Genomic DNA, 24499 nt, shown 5'->3' with positions numbered 1-24499 from the left:
TGCGGGCAGGTAATCGGACCTTCAAATTGCCGAAAGTCCATACCTGAGCCAGGTAGAACGTCTTTTTCCTGGCGCACCAGGCCATGAAGCTGGCTGTGTTTAACTGTCACCCTTAGAATGTCCGTGTAGTAGCCTGTCTGTCTGTGGCCTGAGGGGTTGGAATGAGGGCTTAGGATGTTCGTGCAGATGGGCAGAGATGAGCAGTGAAAACAGTAAATAGGTAATACTGTTAGGTAATACGACTGGAAGTGAAACACATACACACTTTGCCGTGTGAGACACCAGGTGGGATTCCCCCCCCCACACGCAAGTAACTTTCACTCTCTGTCCCCCACCCACTGCTACCACACAACACACATCCAGCTCATCCTCACATACCTCACTCTGCCCTCCCTCACATCCAACCACCACTTACCCACTTCCTCACCCATATTCACCACAGCTCTTTTACTAAACGCGAGCTGGAGTTTGCCTTTTTCTTCTAAGAAAATCCGCGGGGTGGGGGCGATCTAACACTACTGGCTCCGCTTCTTTTGCACGTGGCCCTTTACGAACCCAGGGAGCTGGCCTCGATCTGAGTGCCTCACCGCCCTGCCTCTGCTGCCTGACTGGGATAGCCTCCTTGCCCCAATTCTGCCTTACCCGAGCCAGGACTGTGCGTGTCAACCAGCCTCATGGACAGCGGGATTCGCACTCTGGACAGTTCCGCTGTGGAATGGAAAGGGTTACCTTATACTAAAAACACAAGGCACCACCATATAACAATGTGGATTGAAAAGGGAAAGAGGGACTCCATTTGACCACCCCAAAAGGCTATGCTGCGGATCATTGGACCTGCATGGACATCTGTGTGGGTTGCGGACTGTGATGAGAAGGACAATTGCCACAGCAACGCGTGGCTGGGCCCCGCTAGTAAATAAATAAATGCAAATGTCCAAAGTCTTTACAGACCCAACAGTCTAGAAACCGCCGACATTTCAACTCCTTTCCTTCTTTGTTGCTTTTTTTCATCAACTCGCCCTGAGCTTTTGAAAAAAACTTTTCCTTCTCTTGATGTATCGAAAGTGCAGAGAAGGGGGAGGTTTGGAGCTGCACCAGGTGCTCCGATGGAAATAGCTGAGCTGGGATAACTTCTTTAACACTCAGGAATCATTTAAAATCACATCCCGGTTGCGAATCGAGCTGGCGATTGAAATGATGTCGGGGCGATTGCCAGGAAAGGCCTGGCTACAAGCCAGCCCAGGAGGAAATTGCCTCGTTCCTCCAGAACAAAGAAGTGTGATTCTTCCAGCGGCTTTCCCTCGTGAGTGGCGTGTGGAGTTACTCTGTGTACCCGTGAACGGAAGTGGCTCAGTTCCGGGAGCCCCCGAGCCAGGAGGGAAAGTCACAGCTTGGCAAAGGCGCGTTGCAGACCATTTGAACGGGGGAGGGGGGCAGCCTCTCCAGTTCCTCTCTGAACCCTCTCCAGGTCGTCCAGAGGCCACCTTCCAGAGCCAGTGTGGCATAGCAGTTTAGAGCAGGTGCACTCTGATCTGGAGGAACCGGGTTTGATTCCCAGCTCTGCCGCCTGAGCTGTGGAGGCTTATCTGGGGAATTCAGATTAGCCTATGCACTCCTACACATGCCAGCTGGCTGACCTTGGGCTAGTCACAGCTTTCCGGAGCTCTCTCAGCCCCACCTACCTCACAGGGTATTTGTTGTGAGGGGGGAAGGGCACACCACCCCTCCCTCCCTCCTCTCCCATCCCTCCCCTTCCCTTGCAGGGCACCCCTCCCCCTCCCCTCCCTCCACTAGGGTGGGTGGCCCATGTCCAGATGCCGGGAACCCTCCCCCTCCCTTGCACACCACCCCTATAGGAGAGAAAGGGGGATATACTGATTGGACGCTGTATTTTAATGTATACCACCACCTATTGTACGGTGTGTGCCCTTTATTTATTTGTTGTGAACTGCCCTGAGCCCTCCGGGGGAGGGTGGTACATAAGTGTAATAATAAATAAATTAATAAATAAATCCAAACTCCTCCTCCTCCTCCTCCTCCTCCTCTTCCTCCTCTTCTCCTCCTCCTTCTTCTTCTTCTTCTTCTCCTTCTTCTTCTTCTTCTTCTTCTTCTTCTTCTCCTTCTCCTTCTTCTTCTTCTTTCTTCTTTTCTTCTTCTTCTTCTTCTTCTTCTTCTTCTTCTTCTTCTTTCTTCTTCTTCTTCTTCTTCTTCTTTCTTCTTTTCTTCTTCTTCTTCTTCTTTCTTCTTCTTCTTCTTCTTCTTTCTTCTTCTTCTTCTTCTTCTCCTTCTTCTTCTTCTTCTTCTTCTTCTTCTTTCTTCTTTTCTTCTTCTTCTTCTTCTTCTTCTTCTTCTCCTCCTCCTCCTTCTTCTTCTTCTTCTTTCTTCTTCTTTTTCTTCTTCTTCTTTCTTCTCCTTCTTCTTCTTCTTCTTTCTTCTTCTTCTTCTTCTTCTTCTTCTTCTTCTTCTTCTTCTTCTTCTTCTCCTCCTCCTCCTCCTCCTTCTTCTTCTTCTTCTTCTTCTTCTTTCTTCTTCTTCTTCTTCTTCTTCTTCTTTCTTCTTCTTCTCCTTCTTCTCCTTCTCCTTCTTCTTCTTCTTCTTCTTTCTTCTTCTTCTTCTTCTTCTTCTTCTTCTCCTTCTTCTCCTTCTCCTTCTTCTTCTTCTTCTTCTTTCTTCTTCTTCTTCTTCTTCTTCTTCTTCTTCTTCTTCTTCTTCTTCTTCTTCTTCTTCTTCTTCTTCTTCTTCTTCCTGGCCTGTGGTCTGAGATCAGGAGGGGGAGATGTGGCTTCAACAATTACTGTGTGCTGCAGGCAGGCAAGGTGTGGAATGCTTTGAAGGTGTGGTCAGGTGCCGTCTCGCAGGACAGAACAGAAGGCAGACAAGAGCGTAGTCAGAAGACAGTCCAGAGGGTCAAGGCAGCCAGCAAGTGAAGGCGTAGCCACAGTTCAGTTCAACAGGTCACGGCACAGGAGATCCTCCACCGTAATGAGTCATGAAAAGACTCAACACCTGTTGAGAAAAGTGGCGGAGAAAAGAAGGGTTCCTCCATCTTTTGACGCCCAACTCCAATGTGCACAGAGTAGAAGGATGCTAGCAGGGGCGTAATGCCCAAGGGGACATATGGGGTCAAATATTCCTGGGCTGTGGCCATTCAGTCACGTGGGGTGTGTAAAATCGTCCCCCCTCCTCTTTTCCCCCGGATCCATACACAAGACTTCAAGATCTGGTGCGAAAAAAGTTGTTTGGTCATGGTGGGGGAGGGCAGCCGCTCATACAGGGGGGTGGGGAGGACTTCAATTTTGCACCAGGCTACATTTCCCCTAGATATGCCTCTGGATGCTGGCATCAGGTGGGAGCTGGGGATTGTTTGGAACTGTAGCTGATCTCCCGGTGACAGAGGCCTGTTTCCCCTGTTAAAAATTGATGATTTAGAGCAGTGGTGGCGAACCTATGGCACGGGTGCCAGAGGTGACACTCAGAGCCCTCTCTGTGGGCACGTGCAAACAGAGTCACCCCCCCCACACACACACACATCTAGGCTGGCCTGGGCCGCTGGGCTCGATTATTAGCATTAAACCTAAGACCTAGTTTTGGGGAAGCAGTGTAGGTAACCCTCTTAAATGCTGTTAAACCCCACTGATTTTCATGCGAAGAACTAAAGCGCGATTCTTTACCTGGGAGTAAGCTCGGTGGCTGGCAATGGGGCTCGCTTCTGAGTAAACCCTCCTAGGGTCATGATTCACCCGTTGGAAGAGTTGCACGGTTGCTTCAAAGCAAAGCCACCGACTACCACCAAGCTTACTCCTGAGTAACGCATGCCTCGGAGCCAACCATTTTTTCTCAACTAAAACCTCAGTATTCAGGTTAAATGGCCGTGTGGGCACTTTGCGATAAATAAGGGGGTTTTGGGTTGCCGTTTGGGCACTCAGTCTCGAAAAGGTTCACCGTCACTGATTTAGAGGGTGGGTCTCTGCAGCATTGTGCCCCTTCTCTCCCCAGGCTCCATCCCCAAATCTGCAGGAGTTTCCCAACATGCATCTGGCTACCCTTCCCCCTGATTCCCTGCCAGTAACTAGGAGGGACCTTGTAACCCTACAGAGGAACGACAAGAATCACCAAAAACATAGCGACGGAAATTGCAGATTTCTCTTAAATAACAAAGGAAGGGCATTCTGCCCCTCGGAAGGAAAGAGGGCACCTGGTCCCCTCCTGTCAAACAGGGAGATGCCAAGATGTGACCCAGCGCTTATTTTTTAACGGCCCCATGTCAAAACGAGCCGCTGCTCGGAGAGGTTTTACAGGAGAGAGCCGTGACCCTTACAGCAAACCCCGTCACCTCCCATAAATCTTCCTGGAGATAAATTCTAAAGGCCAGCTCCCTTCATGTATAATTCTTCTCCCGTTGCCGGGGTCATCGAGTCTTCCCGTCCCAAGGTGTTCAACACGTGCTGATGGGATAACTTGAAATTTCAGCGGTCTTTTACCCAGAGTCCTGCACTCGGTAACCTTCCTAAACCACCAAACGTGGGAGGCTGCAGCCGCAAAGAGCCGCAGGTTCCCTACCCCTGCATTACGTGGTTTTCCGTTTCTTTTTTAATTAGTTGAATGAACTGATGTTTCAGAGCTTCACAGCTTTGTGCTGCAATTCTTCATACCTTGTATAATCCTGCCTTGAAGGTTTCCCCCCCCCAAAAAAAAATTTCACAGAAATGATGGCAATCAACAGGCGAGGGGGAAACGGAGAGAAAAACGGAGAGAGAGAGAAAATGGCACCAAGGAAAAAGTTTGGGGATGGCAGAGAGGTGTGGAAAACGACTTAAAGAGATCGCACAGCAAGTGAAGCCGTTTTGGAAACGTTTCAGTCCAAACGGTTGTTTTTAAAGGGGATTCGCTGAAAACATTTTGAGGCTGCAAATAAAACATTTTTGGAAACCAAAGGGAATAAAAACAATGTGGAACTCCATGAAAGAAACAGTTTATTTCTAGCCTCGGAATGTTTTTAAAAGTTCGTGCGGGAAGGGCCGTCGTGACATTCTGCCCTCACTGATTTCGGTCCTGTCTTTTCTCCCGAGTTTGGACTCAAAATGTCTTTTAGGACATCTTTCTCCCCTCCTGCATTTTGTCCCACCTGCGACTTCCCACAAATAGGACTTTAGTTCTGTAAACGAAATGGATGGATATTTGGCACAGCTCTGGGGTTACCAGGTTGAGGTTGGGAAATATCTGGCGATTTTGAGGGAGGAGCCTGAGAGGGGCAGGGTTTGGGGAAGGGAGGGGTTTCAATTGGGTATAATGTCGTAGAGCCCGCCTTCCAAAGCAGCCATTTCCCCCCCACGTGAATTGATCTCCCTCATCTGAAGATCAGTGGTGGGAGATCTCTCGCCACACATGGAGTCTGGCAAACCTGCCAGTGAGGTAGGCCAAGCTGAGAGTTTGTGACAGACCCACGGTCACCCAGAGAGCTTCCATGGCAAGTGTGGTGATTTCAACCCAAGCCATCTGCCGATTTGGCCACTCTGTCCACGGCACCACACTGGCTGTGCAGAGCCGTGGGTGAGCTGCTGCTAGAAGTGATTTTACAGCATGAGTCTCCCAAACCCCTTCTTAGTGGAAAACAGTATTTGTTTTCATTGTGAAAGACTGAATCCAAAGAGACATCATGGAATAGACATTGGGGAAAGGGGCCATCCCATGTTTCTCTGCATCTTGGGAGAAAACAGTAAAGAAAGGAAGGAAGGAAGGAAGGAAGGAAGGAAGGAAGGAAGGAAGGAAGGAAGGAAGGAAGGAAGGAAGGAAGGAAGGAAGGAAGGAAGGAAGGAAGGAAGGAAGGAAGGAAGGAAGGAAGGAAGGAGGGAGGGAGGGAGGGAGGGAGGAGGGAGTGAAAGGGGAGGAGAGGAGGAGGAGACGGATTTGACGGATAATTTTACGGACGGACGGACGGACGGACGGACGGACGGACGGACGGACGGACGGAAGGAAGGAAGGAAGGAAGGAAGGAAGGACGGACGGACGGACGGACGGACGGACGGACGGACGGACGGACGGACGGACGGAAGGAAGGAAGGAAGGAAGGAAGGAAGGAAGGAAGGAAGGAAGGAAGGAAGGAAGGAAGGAAGGAAGGAAGGAAGGAAGGAAGGAAGGAAGGAAGGAAGGAAGGAAGGAAGGAAGGAAGGAAGGAAGGAAGGAAGGAAGGAAGGAAGGAAGGAAGGAAACTGGAGGGTCTTTGGGGTCAGGAGATATTACACGATATTTCAAAGAGCCCTGCTGGATCAGACCTGTGGTCCATCTAGTCTCACACAGTGGCCAATCAGTTTGTCCACAGCAGGGGGTTGGACTTGATGGCCCTTGGGGTCTCTTCCAACTCTATGATTCTGTGAACTTTATGGCATTATATATTCTGCTGAGCTGCCTCCCATCCTCAAAACCTGACTTCCCCAGCTTGACACTCTGGAATCTCCATGGATTTCCTAACCTGAAATTGGCAACTCTACCTTTTTCCCATCCCACTGCCCTTACCAGCTGGCTCACACTGCTAGCCGCTGTTCTGGATCTCCTAAAAACAAGTCCTTCCCCCCCCCCCACGCTGCCACCATTCCCTCCCTCCGTTTATTGGTGTGCTTTACAAAAACCACCTGCCCGCCGAGTAATCCAGAGAACGAATCCCAGGGCAGCGAAAATGGACGGACGTGCTCCATAAAGAGGGCAGCCGCTATTGTGCGGCGAGCGAAAAGGACTTCTAATCACTCCATCAGTAATTACAAAGCAGAGTAAATCGCTAATTAAAATGTGGAAGTGTCTTGGTGCGGCAGGCAGCAAGGAAAGGGTAATTAACAATCAAACAGGAAGCTGCCATCTTGACACCCCGACGATGACAGCAGAGATACAGGAAATTGTAGCGAGGGCCGGCTTTTCTTCCGTGCTTCTGGATCCGACGATTGACCCTGGGAAATTCCTGGGGGGCAAGTGTGTCCTCTGCTCAGCAACAGCAACCAATTAAAAGTTGCAGGAGAGGAGCGTCTAAGGGGGGGGCACCATGTCTTCTGACTTTCCTTCCTCCTGTCTCAACACTCAGAGGAGCTTAAACTGAAGAGACTAGGAAAATGTAAGGTTGCCGGCCTTCAAGTGGGAGATCTCCCAGGTCTGCAACTGATCTCTAGAGCGCAGGTGTCAAACTCGTGGCCCTCCAGATGTTATGGACTACAGTTCCCATCATCCCCTGCACTAGAGGTGACTCTCCAAAGCAGCCACTGTCTCCGGGATAATTCAAGGGTGTAGCTGCCTAAAATGGTGGTTGTGGGAAGCATGCTGGCTTGTCCCACCCCAGGCACCACTTTTGCAGGTCATCTTACCGGGGGGGTGCCCTCTCAACCGTGCCTCCCCCCGAACTTCACATGGAGTTTGGGTCCAGGGCCGCAATTGAGATGGCAAGTGCATTGCTCACACAGCCCCTATCTCCGCATGGAGTTTGGAGCAGGGCAGGCCAGTCAGGTGGAGCCAATAGCGTAAAGCTGGAGTGGGTCAGCCCGGCTGCTCAGTTTGATCCTGGGCTCCGCATGGCTCGCTCAATCTTTAAACTTCAGGCTCGAACTCTGCAGCTTAAAGCTGGACCCGGCTGAGACCAGCATCGAGAAGGCCCACCCAGCTCCAAACTCCACATGGTGTTTGGGGTGGGGCAAGCCCGCACTGGCCAGCTCAGCTTTTAACTGCACCCCTGCTCTCAGTCTCCATGTAGAATTTGGGTGGGGGCATAGTTGCGAGGGGGCAGCTCGGCAGCAGCTTCCCCCCCTCGTGACCTGCACAAGCGGGCCTGGAGCTCCGTCCCCCTCTCATGTCCCCCTCTTGTTACGCCACTGGGAGAATTGATCTCAATAGTCTGAAGATTACTTGTAATTCCAGGAGATCTCCGGGTTCCACCTAGCATTTGGCCACCCTAGGGACACCAACAAAACGTTTACTATAGTAGGTCGAGCCGTCCAAAAAATAGCTGTGACCCAACCACAAAAAAATCAGGGAGTGAAGATATCTGTAAAAGTATAATAGTCATTCTTCAACATGTCAAGCTGAAGTTCTGTTTAATAGGATTCTTTTTTTTCCATCAGAAAATCAATCAGATTTTCAACCAATCAGAATGCACGATCAATCAGAAACCCTACTGGCCAAAAGCCCCACCTGCACTTCCAATCCACTTTCGCCATTGTTTGCACGTGGATTTTGCTATTCCGCACAGCCAAATCCAGCTGCAAAATGCACTGAAAGTGGGTTGGAAGTGCATTATTCTGCATGTGCGGAAGGGGACTGAGTTTCACCTGGAGGACGTGGGATAAACACACACTGGCGGTAGCAGCTGGTATTTACCACAGAGGGCAGAGCTTGAAAAACAAACAGGGATCCCGCTTACTAGATAACAAACTGGGCTCCTTTGTGAGTAAATCCCAGCTGTCACCACTTGGGGGCGGATTGAAGAGGAATATTTATTATTGTAGAATCCGAGAAAGGGCTGAACGGCACGATCGTGCTGAATATACAATCAGAGCAGTTCGTTTGTCGAAGAGCACCGAGAACATCACAGTCGTAACAACTGCCCCGATGAAACAGATTCACAGCCCATTCACTTGAGGATAAAGGTCCAACACTGGAGAATGTTAGTTTCTCCTAGACCAGTGGTGGCGAACCTATGGCACGGGTGCCAGAGGTGGCACTCAGAGCCCTCTCTGTGGGCACATGCAAACAGAATACCCCCCCCCCCGCCCCAACACACACATACACATCTAGGCTGGCCTGGGCCACTGGGCTCGATTATTAGCATTAAACCTAAGACCTAGTTTTGGGGAAGCAGTGTAGGTAACCCTGTTAAATGCTGTTAAACCCCACTGATTTTCATGTGAAGAACTAAAGCACGATCCTTTACCTGGGAGTAAGCTTGGTTGCTGGCAATGGGGCTTGCTTCTGAGCAAATTCTCTTAGGGTCGTGATTCACCCATTGGAAGAGTTGCATGGTTGCTTCAAAGCAAAGCCCCCGACTACCACCAAGCTTACTCCCGAGTAACGCACGCCTCGGAGCCAACCGTTTTTTCCTAAACTAAAACCTCAGTATTCAGGTTAAATTGCCGTGTGGGCACTTTGCGATAAATAAGTGGGTTTGGGGTTACAATTTGGGCACTCGGTCTCGAAAAGGTTCGCCATCACTGTCCTAGACCTCAGGTTTATCATACGTGAGATGTTTGGGTTGATTCATCTGAAGACATCTGCTTCACCTCCCCCTAATCGTAGCCCAGAGATCTCAGAGTATGACAAGCATCCTGATTCAAACTTGCAGAGACGTAGCAAATCAGGCCTAGCAGAGAGACAGCAGCTTGCCGACAGGCTGATATCCTGATGAACAGGATGTGAATCCAGATCTTTCAAGTTCCGTTTCATTCAACCCTTCCTCCCGTGGTACAAGTACTATTTATGCAGCGCTGCATGGGACTGCACTGAGATTTATGGCCAAGGACGCGTGCGTTTTTATTTTCTACACTCGGGGACAGAGTGCGCGGAACTGAGGTATCTGTAACAGAAGAGGGAAATTTCTGCAGGTGCCCTTTGGCATTTCAAGGGTCAACAGATCTCGACTGCCAAAAATATGCCCTTTTTTGCAGAAATATTAAAAGGTGAGGATCTCTGGTGTGTGTTGTCCTGCTTTGGGGAGGTTTCCTACGTAAGGATCGGGAGATTCCTTCTTCCAAGTTTGGATGCCGTTTGAACGCTCTGTAGGGGGCGAAAATTAATTTGGATTTCATTATGATGTTCACCACGCGAATCGTGGTTCATCCCCCGTTTTCATAGAAGTTTGCAACTGAAAGTAACTTGTTCTTTTCTCACAGTTTCTTTCTCTGCTGCTACTTCAATAGTTGTATCTTTTTTTCTGTACTCAGGGCGTACCTTAAGAAAATGGTGCCCAGCGCAAGCACTGAAATTGTGTGCCCCCGTCCCAAAATGACAGATCTTCCCCATCATGATAAACATCTCTGTGGTGGAGAGATCTACCCACTGCTTTCATAGCTGTTTTACCTGTGGTTGAAAGCAATGGAGGCCAGGTCTACCAGTTCTTAATGGCAGGTGGACCATCAGAGGCCAGGTCTCCCAGTTCTTAATGGCAGGTGGACCATCAGAGGCCAGGTCTCCCAGTTCTTTAATGGCAGGTGGACCATCAGAGGCCAGGTCTACCAGTTCTTTAATGGCAGGTGGACCATCAGAGGCCAGGTCTCCCAGTCCTTAATGGCAGGTGGACCATCAGAGGCCAGGTCTCCCAGTTCTTTAATGGCAGGTGGACTATCAGCAGCCAGGTCTACCAGTTCTTGATGGCAGGGTGGCCCATCAGCGGCCAGGTCTACCAGTTCTTAATGGCAGGTAGTCCATCAGAGGCCAGGTCTCCCAGTTCTTAATGGCAGGTGGACTATCAGAGGCCAGGTCTCCCAGTTCTTAATGGCAGGTGGACTATCAGAGGCCAGGTCTACCAGTTCTTAATGGCAGGGTGGACCATCAGCGGCCAGGTCTACCAGTTCTTAATGGCAGGTGGACCATCAGAGGCCAGTTCTACCTGTTCTTAATGGCAGGTGGACCAGCTCTCCAAGTGGTGGGAGAAGGTGGAGGCAGGCAGGGAATAGTCTGGAAGAGAAGGTGTGGTAGTTTCTAGGCTTGCAAAGAGGAGACCAGGGCACCCCCAACCAAGAGGCATCCAGAGCATGTGTCCTGGTTTGCCCCACCCTAAATACGCTATTGTCTGTACTTTCCTCCAGAGAGCCATCATAGTGTAGTGGTTAACAGCCGGGGCACTCTAATCTGCAGAACCAGGTTTGATTCCCCACTCTGCCACTTGAGCTGCGGAGACATATCTGGGGAACTAGATTAGCCTGTGCACTCCCACACACGCCATCTGGGTGACCTTGGGCTAGTCACAGTTCTTTGGAGCTCTCTCAGCCCCACCTATCTCACAAGGTGTTTGTTATGAGGGGGGAGGGGAAAGAGTTTGTAAGCCCCTTTGAGTCTCCTTACAGGAGAGAAAGGGGGGATAGAAATCCAACTCTTCTTAACCTGGCCAATCAGGAATCACACATCGGAGGTGACGACATCCCAGTGCTAGGTATCCCGTCACATTTGGGCCGCTGTCTGTAACTTACAGCCGTGGGAATGGAAGCGAGCCCTGACCCGGGCTGCCCAGCCGGTGACTGCGTGATACTTTTTCCCTGTTCTCTTTGTTCCAGCTGATGCAGCAACAAGCGGCCATTATGGCGTCCGTGGCCCAAGGTGGTTACCTCAACCCCATGGCGGCTTTTGCAGCAGCTCAGATGCAGCAGATGGCCGCCCTGAACATGAACGGTCTTGCCGCCACGCCCATGACACCCACCTCAGGTAAGGCCTGGGCCTGGAGTTGCAAATCGGGGGATCGCCCAGAATTACGACTAATCTTCAGGTTACAGCAGTGTTTTCCAACCTTTTTGATGTTACGGTACCCTTGACCTCACTCTTCATATCTCACGGTACCCCTGCCATCCTCCCCCCACCCACTTTCCCCTCCCAGGGTGAAGGGAAGCACAGGGTGGGGTGGTAGGAAGTGGCTGCTGACCTTTTGGCAGGCCCTGCCCCCTGGGCCAGCTCCATATCCTTGCTGGTGCCAGCGGGAGACACCACAAATGTGAGGGGGGCCAGTAGCGTTGCGCGGTACCCCTGGGACTTGCTCATGGCACCCTAGGGTACCACGGAACCCTGGTTGAGAATCGCTGGGTTGCAGGTATCAGTTGCCCTGCAGAAAAGGGCTTCGGAAGGTAGACTGCAAAAACGTATTGGGGGGAAATGACGCCCAAGGAAAACACCTGCTCCAGGGCCCCCCATACTTGGGGGATAGATACTTGGGCGCCCCCCAGGGCCCCCCATACTTGGGCTCCAGGCGCCCCCAGGGCCCCCCATACTCAGGGGGAGCAGCGGGCACAACTCTGACGGGCACTGCAGCGGCAGGCCGGCTGACTCCTGGGCCTGGGGAGGGCAGAAGCCAGCTTGCAGGGAGGTGGGAGGGCAGGGGGCAGTGGCAGGTGGCTCAGGAACCAGCCTGCCGCCTCAGTGCCTGTCTGAGCCTCCCCAAGCCCCACCCACATGGGCCTAGGGCCGTGGTGGTGAACCTCTGGCACTCCAGATGTTATGGACTACAATTCCCATCAGCCCCTGCCAGCATGGCCAATTGGCCTAGGGAGTGAAGGAGGCGGCTCGGATGGGCACCGCACCCAGGCTCTTTTCTTTAGGTGCCTCTTCTGAGCCGGGTCAGAGCGAGGGAGGACGGGGGTGGGGGGCAATTTTGCTCCTCCCCACCATTGTGCTCGAGGTCATTTGCCCCCCCTCCTCCTCCCGTCCCTGTGGGCGGTACGCCACCGATAGACTGTCAGGCACTATTTCCAGCTGAGATCTCTCCCCTCCCCTAACATGACCCTCCTCTGGTTCTACTGCTAAATCTCCGGGAATTTCTAGTCTGGAGAACCGAGCTTGATGCCTCGCTCCTTCAGATGGAGCTTGCTGGGTGACCCTGGGCCAGTCACAGTTCTCTCAGAACTCTCTCAGTCCCACCTACCTCACCAGGTGCCAGTTGTGAGGAGGGAAAGGAATGGTGATTGCGAACCTCTTTGAGGCTCCATGAAGTTAAAGAACAGTGGGGCAACTCTTCTTCTAAAAGCTTTTGAGAACCAGATGTGGTAGTTAAGAGTGGTGGAGTTTAATCTGGAGAATTGAGTGACTACCCACTTCTCCACACAAGCAGCAGACTCTAATCTGGGAAAAACAGGCTTGATCCCTCGCTCCTCCGCACGAGTGGCGGACTCTTATCTGGCGAACTGGGTTTGTTTCCCCGCTCTGACAAATCAAACCAACTGGGGTGACCTTGGACTAGTCACGGTTCTCTCAGAATTCTCTCGGCCCCACCTGGCCCACAGGGTATCTGTTGTGGGGAGAGTAAGGATAAAGTGCTTGTAAGTCTGGACTTGGCAGCCATAGTTGGGCACACCCCCGACTGTGACGAATCTGTGAAATTAATCACCTTGCTTGTGTTTTTTCCTCCCCTCCTCTAGGTGGCAGCACGCCTCCGGGCATCACTGCATCAGCCGTGCCTAGCATCCCCTCTCCAATTGGGGTAAACGGTTTCACTGGCCTACCGCCTCAAGCCAATGGGCAGCCCGCTGCAGAAGCTGTCTTTGCCAACGGCATCCATCCTTACCCAGGTACACCTGCATTCCTATCCTTATTTTATTTATTTTGTTAGGTTTTTATATCACCTCTCCCTATTCAGGCTCGGGGCGGTTTCCAGCATGTAAACAATCCATATAACCGTAGAGGTGTTCAATGTGTTGTCGAAGGCTTTCACGGCCGGATGCAACTGGTTGTGGTGGGTTTTCCGGGCTGTATGGCCGTGGTCTGGTGGATCTTGTTCCTAACGTTTCGCCTGCATCTGTGGCTGGCATCTTCAGAGGTGTATCACAGAGGGAAGTCTGTTACACACTGCGTTACAACCAATCCATATAACAATTGAAATACAATTTACCTTACACAGTTGAAATTTGTAACAATTAAAATTTAAACATCAACCTTCCGACCTTCCGCCTTTTTGCAACGCCAACATCATTCTCTATGGCCTTCTCAATGCATATGTGTTATACTGAGACCTTGTGGACTGACTAAGTTACAAACAGTGGCTTGCTTTTGTGACAGAGTCACCCAAGTGGGTGACAATATTATCAGCAGAGTTTAAAGCGGAGTCACTCTGGTAAGATGAGAAGGTCTATAGACATTCCATGGGAATGTCAACTCAATGCATGGCAGCTGTGAAAAAGGCAAACTCCATGCTGGGGATCATTAGGAAAGGATAATAAAACTGCAAGGATTGTCTTGCCCTTATATAAAGCAGTGGTGCGACCGCACTTGGAGTCCTGTGTTCAGTTCTGGTCGCCACATCTCAAAAAGGATATCGAAGAGATAGAAAAAGTGCAGAGAAGGGCAACGAGGATGATTGAAGGATTGGAGCACCTTCCTTATGAGGAGAGGCTGCAGCGTTTGGGACTCTTTAGTTTGGAGAGGAGACGTCTGAGGGGGGATATGATTGAAGTCTATAAAATTATGCATGGGGTAGAGAATGTTGACAGAGAGAAATTTTTCTCTCTTTCTCACAATACTAGAACCAGGGGGCATTCATTGAAAATGCTGGGGGGAAGAATTAGGACTAATAAAAGGAAACACTTCTTCATGCAACGTGTGATTGATGTTTGGAATATGCTGCCACAGGAGGTGGTGATGGCCACTAACCTGGATAGCTTTAAAAGGGGCTTGGACAGATTTATGGAGGAGAAGTCAATCTATGGCTACCAATCTTGATCCTCCTTGATCTCAGATTGCAAATGCCTTAGCAGACCAGGTGCTCAGGAGCAGCAGCAGCAGCAGCAGGCCATTGCTTTCACCTCCTGCATGTGAGCTCCCAAAGGCACCTGGTGGGCCACTGCGAGTAGCAGAGAGCTGGACTAGATGGACTCTGGTCTGATCCAGCAGGCTAGTTCTTATGTTCTTATGTTCTTATGTTCTTATTTCTTCCTGCACTCACTGCAGCCTCCTACCACACTTGGAAAAGAATACTTTCCACACAAAATGTTCTTTCCATAGGAAGGCTTTACTTTAGCAGTTGCAAGGTTACACAAGTCTATGCTATACAAGACTATAAGACTACACAGAACTCTTCAGCAAGAACAAAGTTAAACACACTCAACTTGGACACTCAACTTAGACTCACACTGAACTTAGCATATACAATGCTTTGCATTCTTATACATTCAACAAGGATACTTTTCCCCCGCCCCGGCAACAGCCTCTCATTGGTCTAGAGCAGGGGTAGGGAACCTGCGGCTCTCCAGATGTTCAGGAACTACAATTCCCATCAGCCTCTACCAGCATGGCCAATTGGCCATGCTGACAAGGCTGATGGGAATTGTAGTTCCTGAACATCTGGAGAGCCGCAGGTTCCCTACCCCTGGTCTAGAGTCACAGTTGAACTTACCAATCATGTTAAAGATCAACTGTTGCTACTTCTTGTCCCTAGACTGACTGTCTCCGGCCTCTGTGTTGGGCAAACTTCTGCTGACTAGAGATGAACCTTTTGCGAACCTCTCTTTTTTTATATATCATGACAAATATTTCATGTAGTGCAATGTTCTACTAAAGGCTTTAATGATTGATAAAACTAAAACCCATAAAAATAGAGGGAGACAGAAAGCATTGGGTGGAGAAAGGGGGAACAACTAGGAGTATAGTGTCAAGATTGAGGGATGTAATTGTACCTCTCTATTTTGCATTGGTTAGACCTCACCTGGAATATTGTACCTCTCTATTCTGCATTGGTTAGACCTCACCTGGAATATTGTGTACAGTTCTGGGCATTGTAGTTCAAGAAGGTTATTGACAAGCTGGGACGGGTCCAGAGGAGGGCAACCAAAATGGTCAAAGGTCTGGAATTGGTGCCCTACGAGGAGAGACTTAGGGAGCTGGGGATGTTTAGTTTGGAGAAGAGAAGGTTAAGTGGTGACACGATAGCCATGTTTAGATATATGAAGGGATGTCATTTTGGTGAGGGAGCAAGCTTGTTTTCTGCAACTCCAGAGACCAGGGCCAGGAGTAATGGGTTAAAGGTGGAGGAAAAGAGATTCCACCTAAACATCAGAAAAAACTTCCTGATAGTAAGGGCTGTTTGACAGTGAAATGCACTCCCTTGGAGGGTGGTGGAGTCTCCTTCTTTGGAGGTTTTTAAAGAGAGGCTGGATGGCCATCTGTCAGAAGTGCTTTGATTGTGTGTTCCTGCATGGCAGGGGGTTGGACTGGATGGCCCTGGGGGTCTCTTCCAACTCTATGATGCTATGATTCTAACTCAATAAGTGGAATGTATAACATTGAACTTAACAACATGTATGTGAGGTAAGGTCGCCAGGTACCTCCCCTTACAAGCAGTATGGATTCGGGGTTGAGGGAACTTACTGGCTATAAATGAAGGCCATTGTCAACACATGAACATCATGTCTGGAGGTGACATCAGCACGTTGCTGATGACTGCAGGGACACTCTGGTATTTGGGCAAAACCTCTTTGGCAGAAGCTGTTTATGATATATTGTCAAAGGCTTTCACGGCCGGAATCACTGGGGTGCTGTGTGGTTTCCGGGCTGTATGGCCGTGTTCTAGCAGCATTCTCTCCTGACATTTCGCCTGTATCTGTGGCTGGCATCTTCAGAGGATCTGATGGTAGGAATGGAAAGCAAGTGGAGTATATATACTGTGAGGTGAAAAGGTGAGGCCATCTGAATAGAGTAGCCTGGCATGTGAGTCACAGAGAAGTCTGTAGCATGGGAGTAACAATGAAGCTAGCAAGGTCAATAGTTGAATGAATCTGAATAGAAGTATCCTGGTCTTTGTTACCTTTGAGTGCTATAGTCCATAGTTGTCCTGTGTTTGTGTGGAGCTGATCAGTCACTGTCTTGATTCTAGAGTTTTTCAACACTGGCAGCCAAATTCTGTTCATTTTCATGGTTTCTTCCTTCCTGTTGAAGTTGTCCATGTGCTTGTGAATTTCAATGGCTTCTCTGTGTAGTCTGACGTATTGGTTGTCAGAGTGGTCCAGAATTTCTGTGTTTTCAAATAATATTCTGTGTCCAGGCTGGTTTATCAAGTGTTCTGCTATTGCTGATTTTTCTGGCTGAAATAGTCTGCAGTGCCTTTCGTGTTCTTTAACTCGTGTCTGAGCGCTACGTTTGGTGGTTCCTATGTAGACTTTTCCACAGCTACTGTATGCTGGTATGACTCCTGCAGTATAGAGTAGGGAATCAGTAGCTCAGAGGCCTGTTCAGGAACTGTTACCTCTTATCAGTTTTCTCACCAGCATGGCCAATTGGCCATGCTGACAGAGGCTGATGGGAATTGTAGTTCCTGAACATCTGGAGAGCCGCAGGTTCCCTACCCCTGAGCTAGAGGATTCCCACAGTTGTTGGCAATGTGATGATGTCATATCCGGAAGTGATGTAGGCCTCTGATTACTCCTAGTAAGTTCCCCTGTTGGCCGGATGAATGACAGCCGGGGGGGAGGGGCTTGAAGCAGGGGATCCCTGCCCCTAGTGGTGAGGTGAAAATCCTAATATGGGGTCAAGGATAGTTTTTTCTTCAGAGCAGATTGGCCAGTAACCTGTTAGGGAAGCATGGAGGCACGCCATGGCCTTGTAGCTTGCTTAATTTGGAAATATCTCCCCTACTGGCACCATTTTGAATTGCTTGGATGCTTGGATTGAACGAATGGCTGCTACAGATTGATTGTTTTATTCTGATTATTATTTTTTACACTCTGTGGCTTTAGAGCAGGTCCCTAACCTTTGTAAGCCAGCTGACACCTTTCGAATTCTGACAGAGCAGCTGTGGGCTCAACTCCAAAATGGCTCCCGCAGCAGGGGGAGGCAACCACGAAATGTCAGGAGCAAGGCTGTGCATAACTCAAATAGTAACATTTGAGGAAAGGAGCTCGGCTTGACAGGTCGCCTTTTCAAAATTTCATCCTTGCGCACCGCTTACCTTCAGTCATGCAAGGCTGTGTCATCTGATGTTGCTAAATCATTTTTTTTAAAATCTGCAAAGCGATATCACCAGTGGCCGATCAGAAACCCTACTGAGCAAAAGAAAAAGGAATTTGGGTTTATACTCTGCCTGTCTCTCCTGTAAGGAGACTCAGGATTGCCTACAACAGTGGTGGCGAACCTATGGCACGGGTGCCAGAGGTGGCACTCAGAGCCCTCTCTGTGGGCACGTGAAAACAGAGTCCCCGTTCCCCCCCCACACACACACACACACATCCAGGCTGGCCTGGGCCACTGGGCTCGATTATTAGCATTAAACCTAAGACCTCATTTTGGGGAAGCAGTGTAGGTGTTGTTGTTGTTGTTGTTATTTAAATTTGATAAACCGCCCACCCCCGAAGGTAACCCCTGCAGTAAACGCCATTCGTTAAAGAACCTCCCACTGGATTTCCCATGCAAAAAAAACTAAAAGCATGATCCTTTTTACCTGGGAGAGTAAGCTCGGGTTAAGCTTCTTGGAGTAAACCCCTCCTTGGGTCGTGTGGATTCAATTCGTTGGAAGAGTTGCACGGTTGCTTCAAAGCCAAGCCACCAACTACCACCAAGCTTACTGCCGAGTAACGCATGCCTCTGAGCCAACTGTTTTTTCTAAACGAAAACCTCAGTATTCAGGTTAAATTGCCATGTGGGCACTTTGCGATAAATAAGTGGGTTTTGGGTTGGAGTCTGGGCACTCGGTCTCGAAAAGGTTCACCATCACTGGCCTACAAGCTCCTTCCTCTTTCTCTCCCCACAACAGACACTTTGAGAGGTAGGTGAGGCAGAGAGAGTCTAGAGAGGACTGTGACTAGCCCAAGGTCACTCAGCAGGAATGTAGGAGTGCGGAAACACATCTGGTTCACCAGATAAGAGTCTGCCGCCTATGTAGAGGAACAGGGAATCAAACCTGGTTTTCTAGATTGCAGTCCACCTACTCTTAACCACTCCACCACACCCCCAGACCTTGCTCACTTTATTAAAAAATTGATGGCACCAGGAAAGATGTCGGTAGGTCAGGCTGACCAGACCTCCCGCTTTTGGCGGGACAGTCCCGCCTTCAAACAATTTGTCCCACGTCCCACGAGTTATTTAAATTGTCCCAATTTTTGGGAGGCTGCTGCACTGCCTTCTGGTGCGCAAGGCAGTGCGGCAGCCTCCCCCGTGCGCGGCCGCAGGAGCACGGCCTTCTGGGGCTTGCGGTTCCCTGCCCTGTGGCAGGGCGGGAAACGGCAAGCCTCAAAAGGCGGTGCACTCCTGCGGCTACGCGCTCATGCGCACGCGCTGCCACCTGCCCCCTTCTCGGTTTACAAAGGTGACCATGTGGTCACCTTACGGTAGGTACAGTGGTGCATATGAGCACCATAGTGAGGACCTCTGGCCCAAAGCTTCAGGTTCCCTGCGCAATCCCAGTCACAATTTGAGAGCTAAACTAAGATGATGTACCAGATTCATTTTGGGTGGAGAGGGGAAAATTTGGGGCGGGGAGAGACCTCAACGGGGGATAATGCCATTGAATCAACCTTCCAAAGCCACCATTTTCTCCAAGGGAACTGATCTCTGTTGTCTGGAAACCATTTGTAATCCTGTTGTAATCCTGTTGTAAACCAGTTGTAAAACAGTTGTAAACCAGTTGTAATCCTGGGGGCTCTCCAGCCACCATCTGGAGCGTGGCAACCTATGAAAGGAAGCGCCCCCTGCAAACCTCTTCGAGCCCTTTCCCCAAATCCCAGCCCTTGGGCAACCATCCACAGCAGCCCCGTCAGCCAAGAGCCGGCCGCCATTTTCTGCCAGCTCAGCCCGTTCTCCCTCTTGTTGTCGTTATTGTTGTGTCTGAATGCCTAATTAATTACAACAGTAAAGGCGCGCTTCTTTAATCACTGCGTCAGCTGTCCTAATCAATCTTCATAATACGGGATCCGAAGTGTGGCACCCATGAATTTTAATCTACATAAATTTCATAGGGCCTCTTGCAAAGCTTGTTGTACCAAATGATATAATTATGGCTATAGATTAGGCTTGGGGGAAAGTGATTTAAATTGGATTTAAGCAGAAGGGCCCTCCCCCACGCTCGGTTATTTATTTATTTGGATCCTGACCTTGCAGAGGGGGCTTCCCAGCTGCCCTCGGCCGCTACTGGCCTGGCAGGGAGAGCCAAAAACTTAGACATCACAACGTCCCTGCTGTAGGGTCACTGGGCCTAAACTAGGAGGAACTGGGGGGCAGGGAACATCATTAGATGCTCTAAAATCTACCCAAGCTCTATCGTTTTACCATAGAGTTTTTGTAAATTCTAGAGCATTTGTTATTCCACTGCCTTTTGTCACCTGAAGTGATATTGGGGCACATTCTGAGGACCTCTGGGAGAAACTGGGTGGTGGGGGAGGCAGAGAACATTGATAGACGTTCTAGCATTTGCAGACACTTTATGGTTTTACCATAGACTTTTCTTGTGCGTTCCAGAGCCCCAATTAAGTCTCCATGTGGCTCCTTTGGAGAGTGGACTTTATGGCATTAAGGCCCTGCTGAAGTCCCCCCAATCCCCAACCTCCCCCCTGCACCCCCAAATCTCCAGGAGTTTTTCACCCCAGAGTTTGCCAACCCTAAAGTACCAACAAGGGACAACCCCGCTTAGCTTGCAAGATCAGATGCGACTGGGCTAGCCCGGGCCACCCAGGTTATAGCAGTGCAAACGGTAGATTTTTTTTTAAAAAAAAAAAAGCAGAAAAAGATAACTTTGTATTTTGAAGAGAAAATCTCTTGGGTAAATGTGAGCTCCGTGAGAATAAGGTTGGGCTGCAGCCATCGACATTTTCGGCTATTCTGCTTGCGTGGGCCTGGTCATATTCTGGGGCTCCCCTCTGAGTCACCCCGTCTCCGTCAGTGGGCCTTTCCCCACTCTCGAGGATCCCCCCTATGCCGCGCGCCCGGGCGTCCCCACAACTGCGCGCTCTGCGCGGGGTTGTCAAAAGGCGCCATTTACAAGAGCGCCAGGGATGCCGCACGCGGAGTGGGTGCGAGAGGGGCAGCATCGAGGCGGCTGCGCTGTCGCCGCCCCTCTCATGGGGAATGCCCCGGGACCCCGCGCTACTTGAGGAGAGTAGTACGGGGCTTAAGGTAAGTGGGGAAAGGCCCAGTGATTAGGATTGCCAGATCTGGGCTGGGGAATAGCTGGAGATTTGGAGGGCGAAGCCTGGAGTGGGGTGATACCACAGCAGAATATGATGCCGTAGGCCCCTTCCGCACATACAGAATAATGCACTTTCAATCCACTTTGACAATTGTTTGCAAGTGGACTTTGCTATTCCGCCCAGTAAAATCCAGCTGCAGTTGATCCCTTTATCCCCGCTGCAGGTTTGCTGAGGCAGACGTTCAGACTTCGAGAGGGTTTTGGCGCTGAGCAGAAGCTACAAGAAGGTGGCACAAATAGGTCGACTTCCTTCGAAGGACTTGGGAGTCGTTCCTTGACTCCTGCCTAATGAAGAAGCGCAGCCTTCATTAGATTTATATTCATGGTGGTGAAGGAGGTCATTGGCGTGTTTTATGATCCCCGCGTGTTCGGAAGGTTATTCGCCGTGGTCTCACTGTGTCGTCTTGGCCAGGATATCCTTGCGAAGAAGGAGACTGTATTTGAGAGAGAGTCTTTTCCACTGGGATATGGAAATGACTGTATTAAGTGAGCAGTGACTGAGCCCCTTCCCTCGGCTAGATGCCCCGGAGGAAAGTTTTGACTCCCGGCCAGCAAGAGATCTTAGTATGGAGCATGGCATGCAACCCAATGTTTTTGGAGTGGGAATGTCATATGAGACATAGCACTTTAGTTACATCAGAGTGGATCACAGAAGATTTCAGTTTAATTGACAAAGTATATAGGCGTCATGCCCAGTCATACCAGGCCTGACCATAATTCCCCTCCTGGAGGGAGGTGGGTACAGTAATTTGTGTCCTCCCCCCCCCCCCGCCTCAAATACAATCCTGGGAATCCACAGCCTGTTGTTTTTGTTAGACACCTGGTGTTGTTTCCTATGTTGGCTTGGGTGGAGTAGAACGTGATAAGAGTGACCAGCTGCATTTCTTTCCAATGGAGAGGGAAGAGTCGGGTTTCTCTGGGATAGGAGTTCTGGCATGGGATAGGGCTGCGAGTCCTCTTTCTGATATGAAAGGGGTTTTTGGCAGGGTTTCCCAGTTCTGTCAATAAAAGTCTAATGTCAGATCTTTCCCTGAACTGCCTGTTACTAAATAAAGACTTTTGCTCACAAGGAACTGCTTTTCTCGAACAGACCAAGGGTCCTGACAAAGGACCCCAGAGATTTCTACGAGTCTTTGTTGAACACCTTTCTTTATATACACTTCATTGAAAGTAAAGCCAGGAAAATGCTTTTGGTTATAGATGTTATCCGTTATTTTGTGTTCACGGTTCAGTTTTGATAAATGGAAATGTTGGTATTAGTGACTGTAGTGAATCCCTCGGTTAGATTTTTGTTAGTATTTGTACCAGCTCTCTTGGATTTTGTGTAATTGTTGTAATAAATGTTTTTTTAAGTAGCATTTGAGGTCTAGAATTGACACACAAAGGTAAAATGGCACATTCGTGTAATTGGCAGGCAAAATGATGTCGATATTAGTGTTGTGGTTTCGGGCTGTACTCGGTTAAGGAGTCATAAAGTCTCTCCTGACGTTTCGCCTGCATCTGTGGCTGGCATCTTCAGAGGATGCCAGCCACAGATGCAGGTGAAACATCAGGAGAGAACACTGCTAGTACACGGCCATACAGCCCGGAAACCACACAGCACCCAAGTGATTCCGGCCGTGAAAGCCTTCGACAATACAATTTATTAATGGATGGAAATGACGGAAATGGTGGGCAGCCATGGGGCCAGATGAAAAAATGTCCGTAGGAAACTTCAGAAAATGGCGAACAACCACAGAATCTCTGAAGCAGCAGAAAATGGCGGATGGGCAGAGGAGCTAAAGTAGGAGAGCCAAAGGGGAGGATGTGGAGCTTCAAATTCGGGCAGGAGAACTAAAGCATTTCCTGTTTTCGGCAGTGATGGGATTCTAATCATTTAACAACAGGTTCCCAGCCCCCCCAGGCCCCCCCCCGCACCGCTCACTTACCTGCAGTGGAGGAGCTTCTTGTGGAGGTGGAGGGGACAATGGGACCTTGCTGCCCCTGCTCTGGGAGACGGTGCGATTGGGCTTTTAGCACCTCAGAGCCACCGGAAGGCAAGGCACCCAGCTGCTCCAGGGCTCTGAAATCCGCTTTTAACAACCGGTTCTCCGAACTCAATAAAAAAAATTAGGTACCGGTTCTACCGAACTGGTAGCGAACTGACTGAATCCCACCACTACCGAACTGGTGCGAACTGACTGAATCCCACCACTGTTTTTCACTGTCTCTGGTTGTTTTACTGTTTTATTGATTGTATGATTGAAACTGGTTTTATTGCTATAGTGTTGCCTTGTTTGCCACCCTGAGCCCTGTTGTGGAGGGGGGGGGATTGGACACAGAAATAAATAAAAATCAATGAGATGGGTCCTGCCGAAGCAGAAATGGTGCTGTTTGCTTTGGATAGGTCAGCCGAGACGGATGCCTTTCACAACTCTCTTTCTCTCTCCCTTGTGTCTCTGCAGCACAGAGTCCAACCGCAGCCGACCCCTTGCAACAAGCCTACGCCGGAGTGCAGCAGTATGCAGGTCGTTAGTATTAACACATTCTCCCAATAAAACTTTTGCTTCTCTGGCGCCCACTACAGGCAGCACCCTTCATAACCAATGTTTGCTTGGGGACCCTCACAAACGTGCCATACCAATCGCTACCCCTCCAAGGGATTTTTTAAAAACGGAAGTGAATGCCCCCCCATTGGAGGACACACAAGTATTTTTTGTGGGTGTTAGTGCTGGCAAGTGGCTTTCAACTTATGGCAACCCTATAAATCAGTGATGGCGAACCTTTTTGAGACCGAGTGCCCAAATTGCAACCCAAAACCCACTTATTTATCACAAAGTGCCAACACGGCAATTTAACCTGAATACTGAGGTTTTAGTTTAGAAAAAATGGTTGGCTCCGAGGCGCACGTTACTCGGGAGTAAGCTTGGTGAAGCAACCGTGCAACACTTTGAATGGGTGGATCACGACCCTAGGAGGGTTTACTCAGAAGCAAGCCCTATTGCCAGCAACCGAGCTTACTCCCAGGTAAAGGATTGTGCCCAGACTAGCCTAGATGTGTGTGTGGTGGGGTGATTTTCTGCCCCCCCCCCGATGAACTCTGTTTGCGTGTGCCCACAAAAAGGGCTCTGAGTGCCACCTCTGGCACCCGTGCCATAGGTTTGCCATCACTGCTATAAATCGACGTCCCAATCAATTGGGACTACAGTCCAGTTGGGGGACAACAGTGCCTCAGCCCAACACGGCAGCATTTTTAAATAAAATCATGTCAATCCGCCTTGAACCACAAGTAAAGGTGGGATATAAATGGTTTAATTAATTAATTTATTTATTAACATGAATAAATTAATTATAATTAACTAATTAAGATGGTGGCAGCGTCCCCATGGCCACCACACGGATGCCGTCAGGTCTAGTTTGTCTGTGAGGGAACCAAGATAGCTTTGGCTGAGAAGCAGCACATACATACATGATTGACATTTATTTATACATTCCTCAGAATTCGATTTTTTTTTCTCGTGACACAACGGGATTACTTTGATAAAGAATTTTATTTCTCGGTGAGCATTGCAGAGCCTCGCTCTTAATTCCAAATCTTGAGGGTGTCATTCCATGGCAGGAGGCAGAGAAATTACACAGCTTCCCATTTACACCAAAGTAATCCAGGGACTGGGGAAGAAAAAGAGC

General features: G+C 49.6%; 1 protein-coding gene across 11 annotated transcripts in view; it reads left to right on the top strand.

The window, feature by feature from the left end:
* The window catches only part of CELF4 (CUGBP Elav-like family member 4), a 912878-nt gene that overhangs the window by 824472 nt on the left and 63907 nt on the right, over nucleotides 1-24499 (top strand). For 7 of the 11 annotated variants that reach the window (XR_007245022.1, XM_048503051.1, XM_048503048.1 and 4 more), the window contains exons 7-9: nucleotides 11244-11388; nucleotides 13089-13238; nucleotides 23278-23343. Coding sequence is in view for 10 of the 11 variants with exons in the window: in XM_048503051.1 (XP_048359008.1) it covers nucleotides 11244-11388; nucleotides 13089-13238; nucleotides 23278-23343 (361 nt within the window). In the remaining variant the exon portion in view is untranslated. The remainder of the gene's footprint in view (nucleotides 1-11243; nucleotides 11389-13088; nucleotides 13239-23277; nucleotides 23344-24499) is intronic. The other 4 variants (XM_048503052.1, XM_048503049.1, XM_048503055.1 and 1 more) reach the window with 1 other exon arrangement.

The sequence above is a fragment of the Sphaerodactylus townsendi genome, linkage group LG07 (genome assembly GCF_021028975.2).
Source record: "Sphaerodactylus townsendi isolate TG3544 linkage group LG07, MPM_Stown_v2.3, whole genome shotgun sequence".
NCBI classification, from domain to species: Eukaryota; Metazoa; Chordata; class Lepidosauria; order Squamata; family Sphaerodactylidae; genus Sphaerodactylus; species Sphaerodactylus townsendi.
The sequence above is the reverse complement of the archived record's forward strand: the minus strand, read 5'-3'. Positions and strand labels throughout refer to the sequence as shown.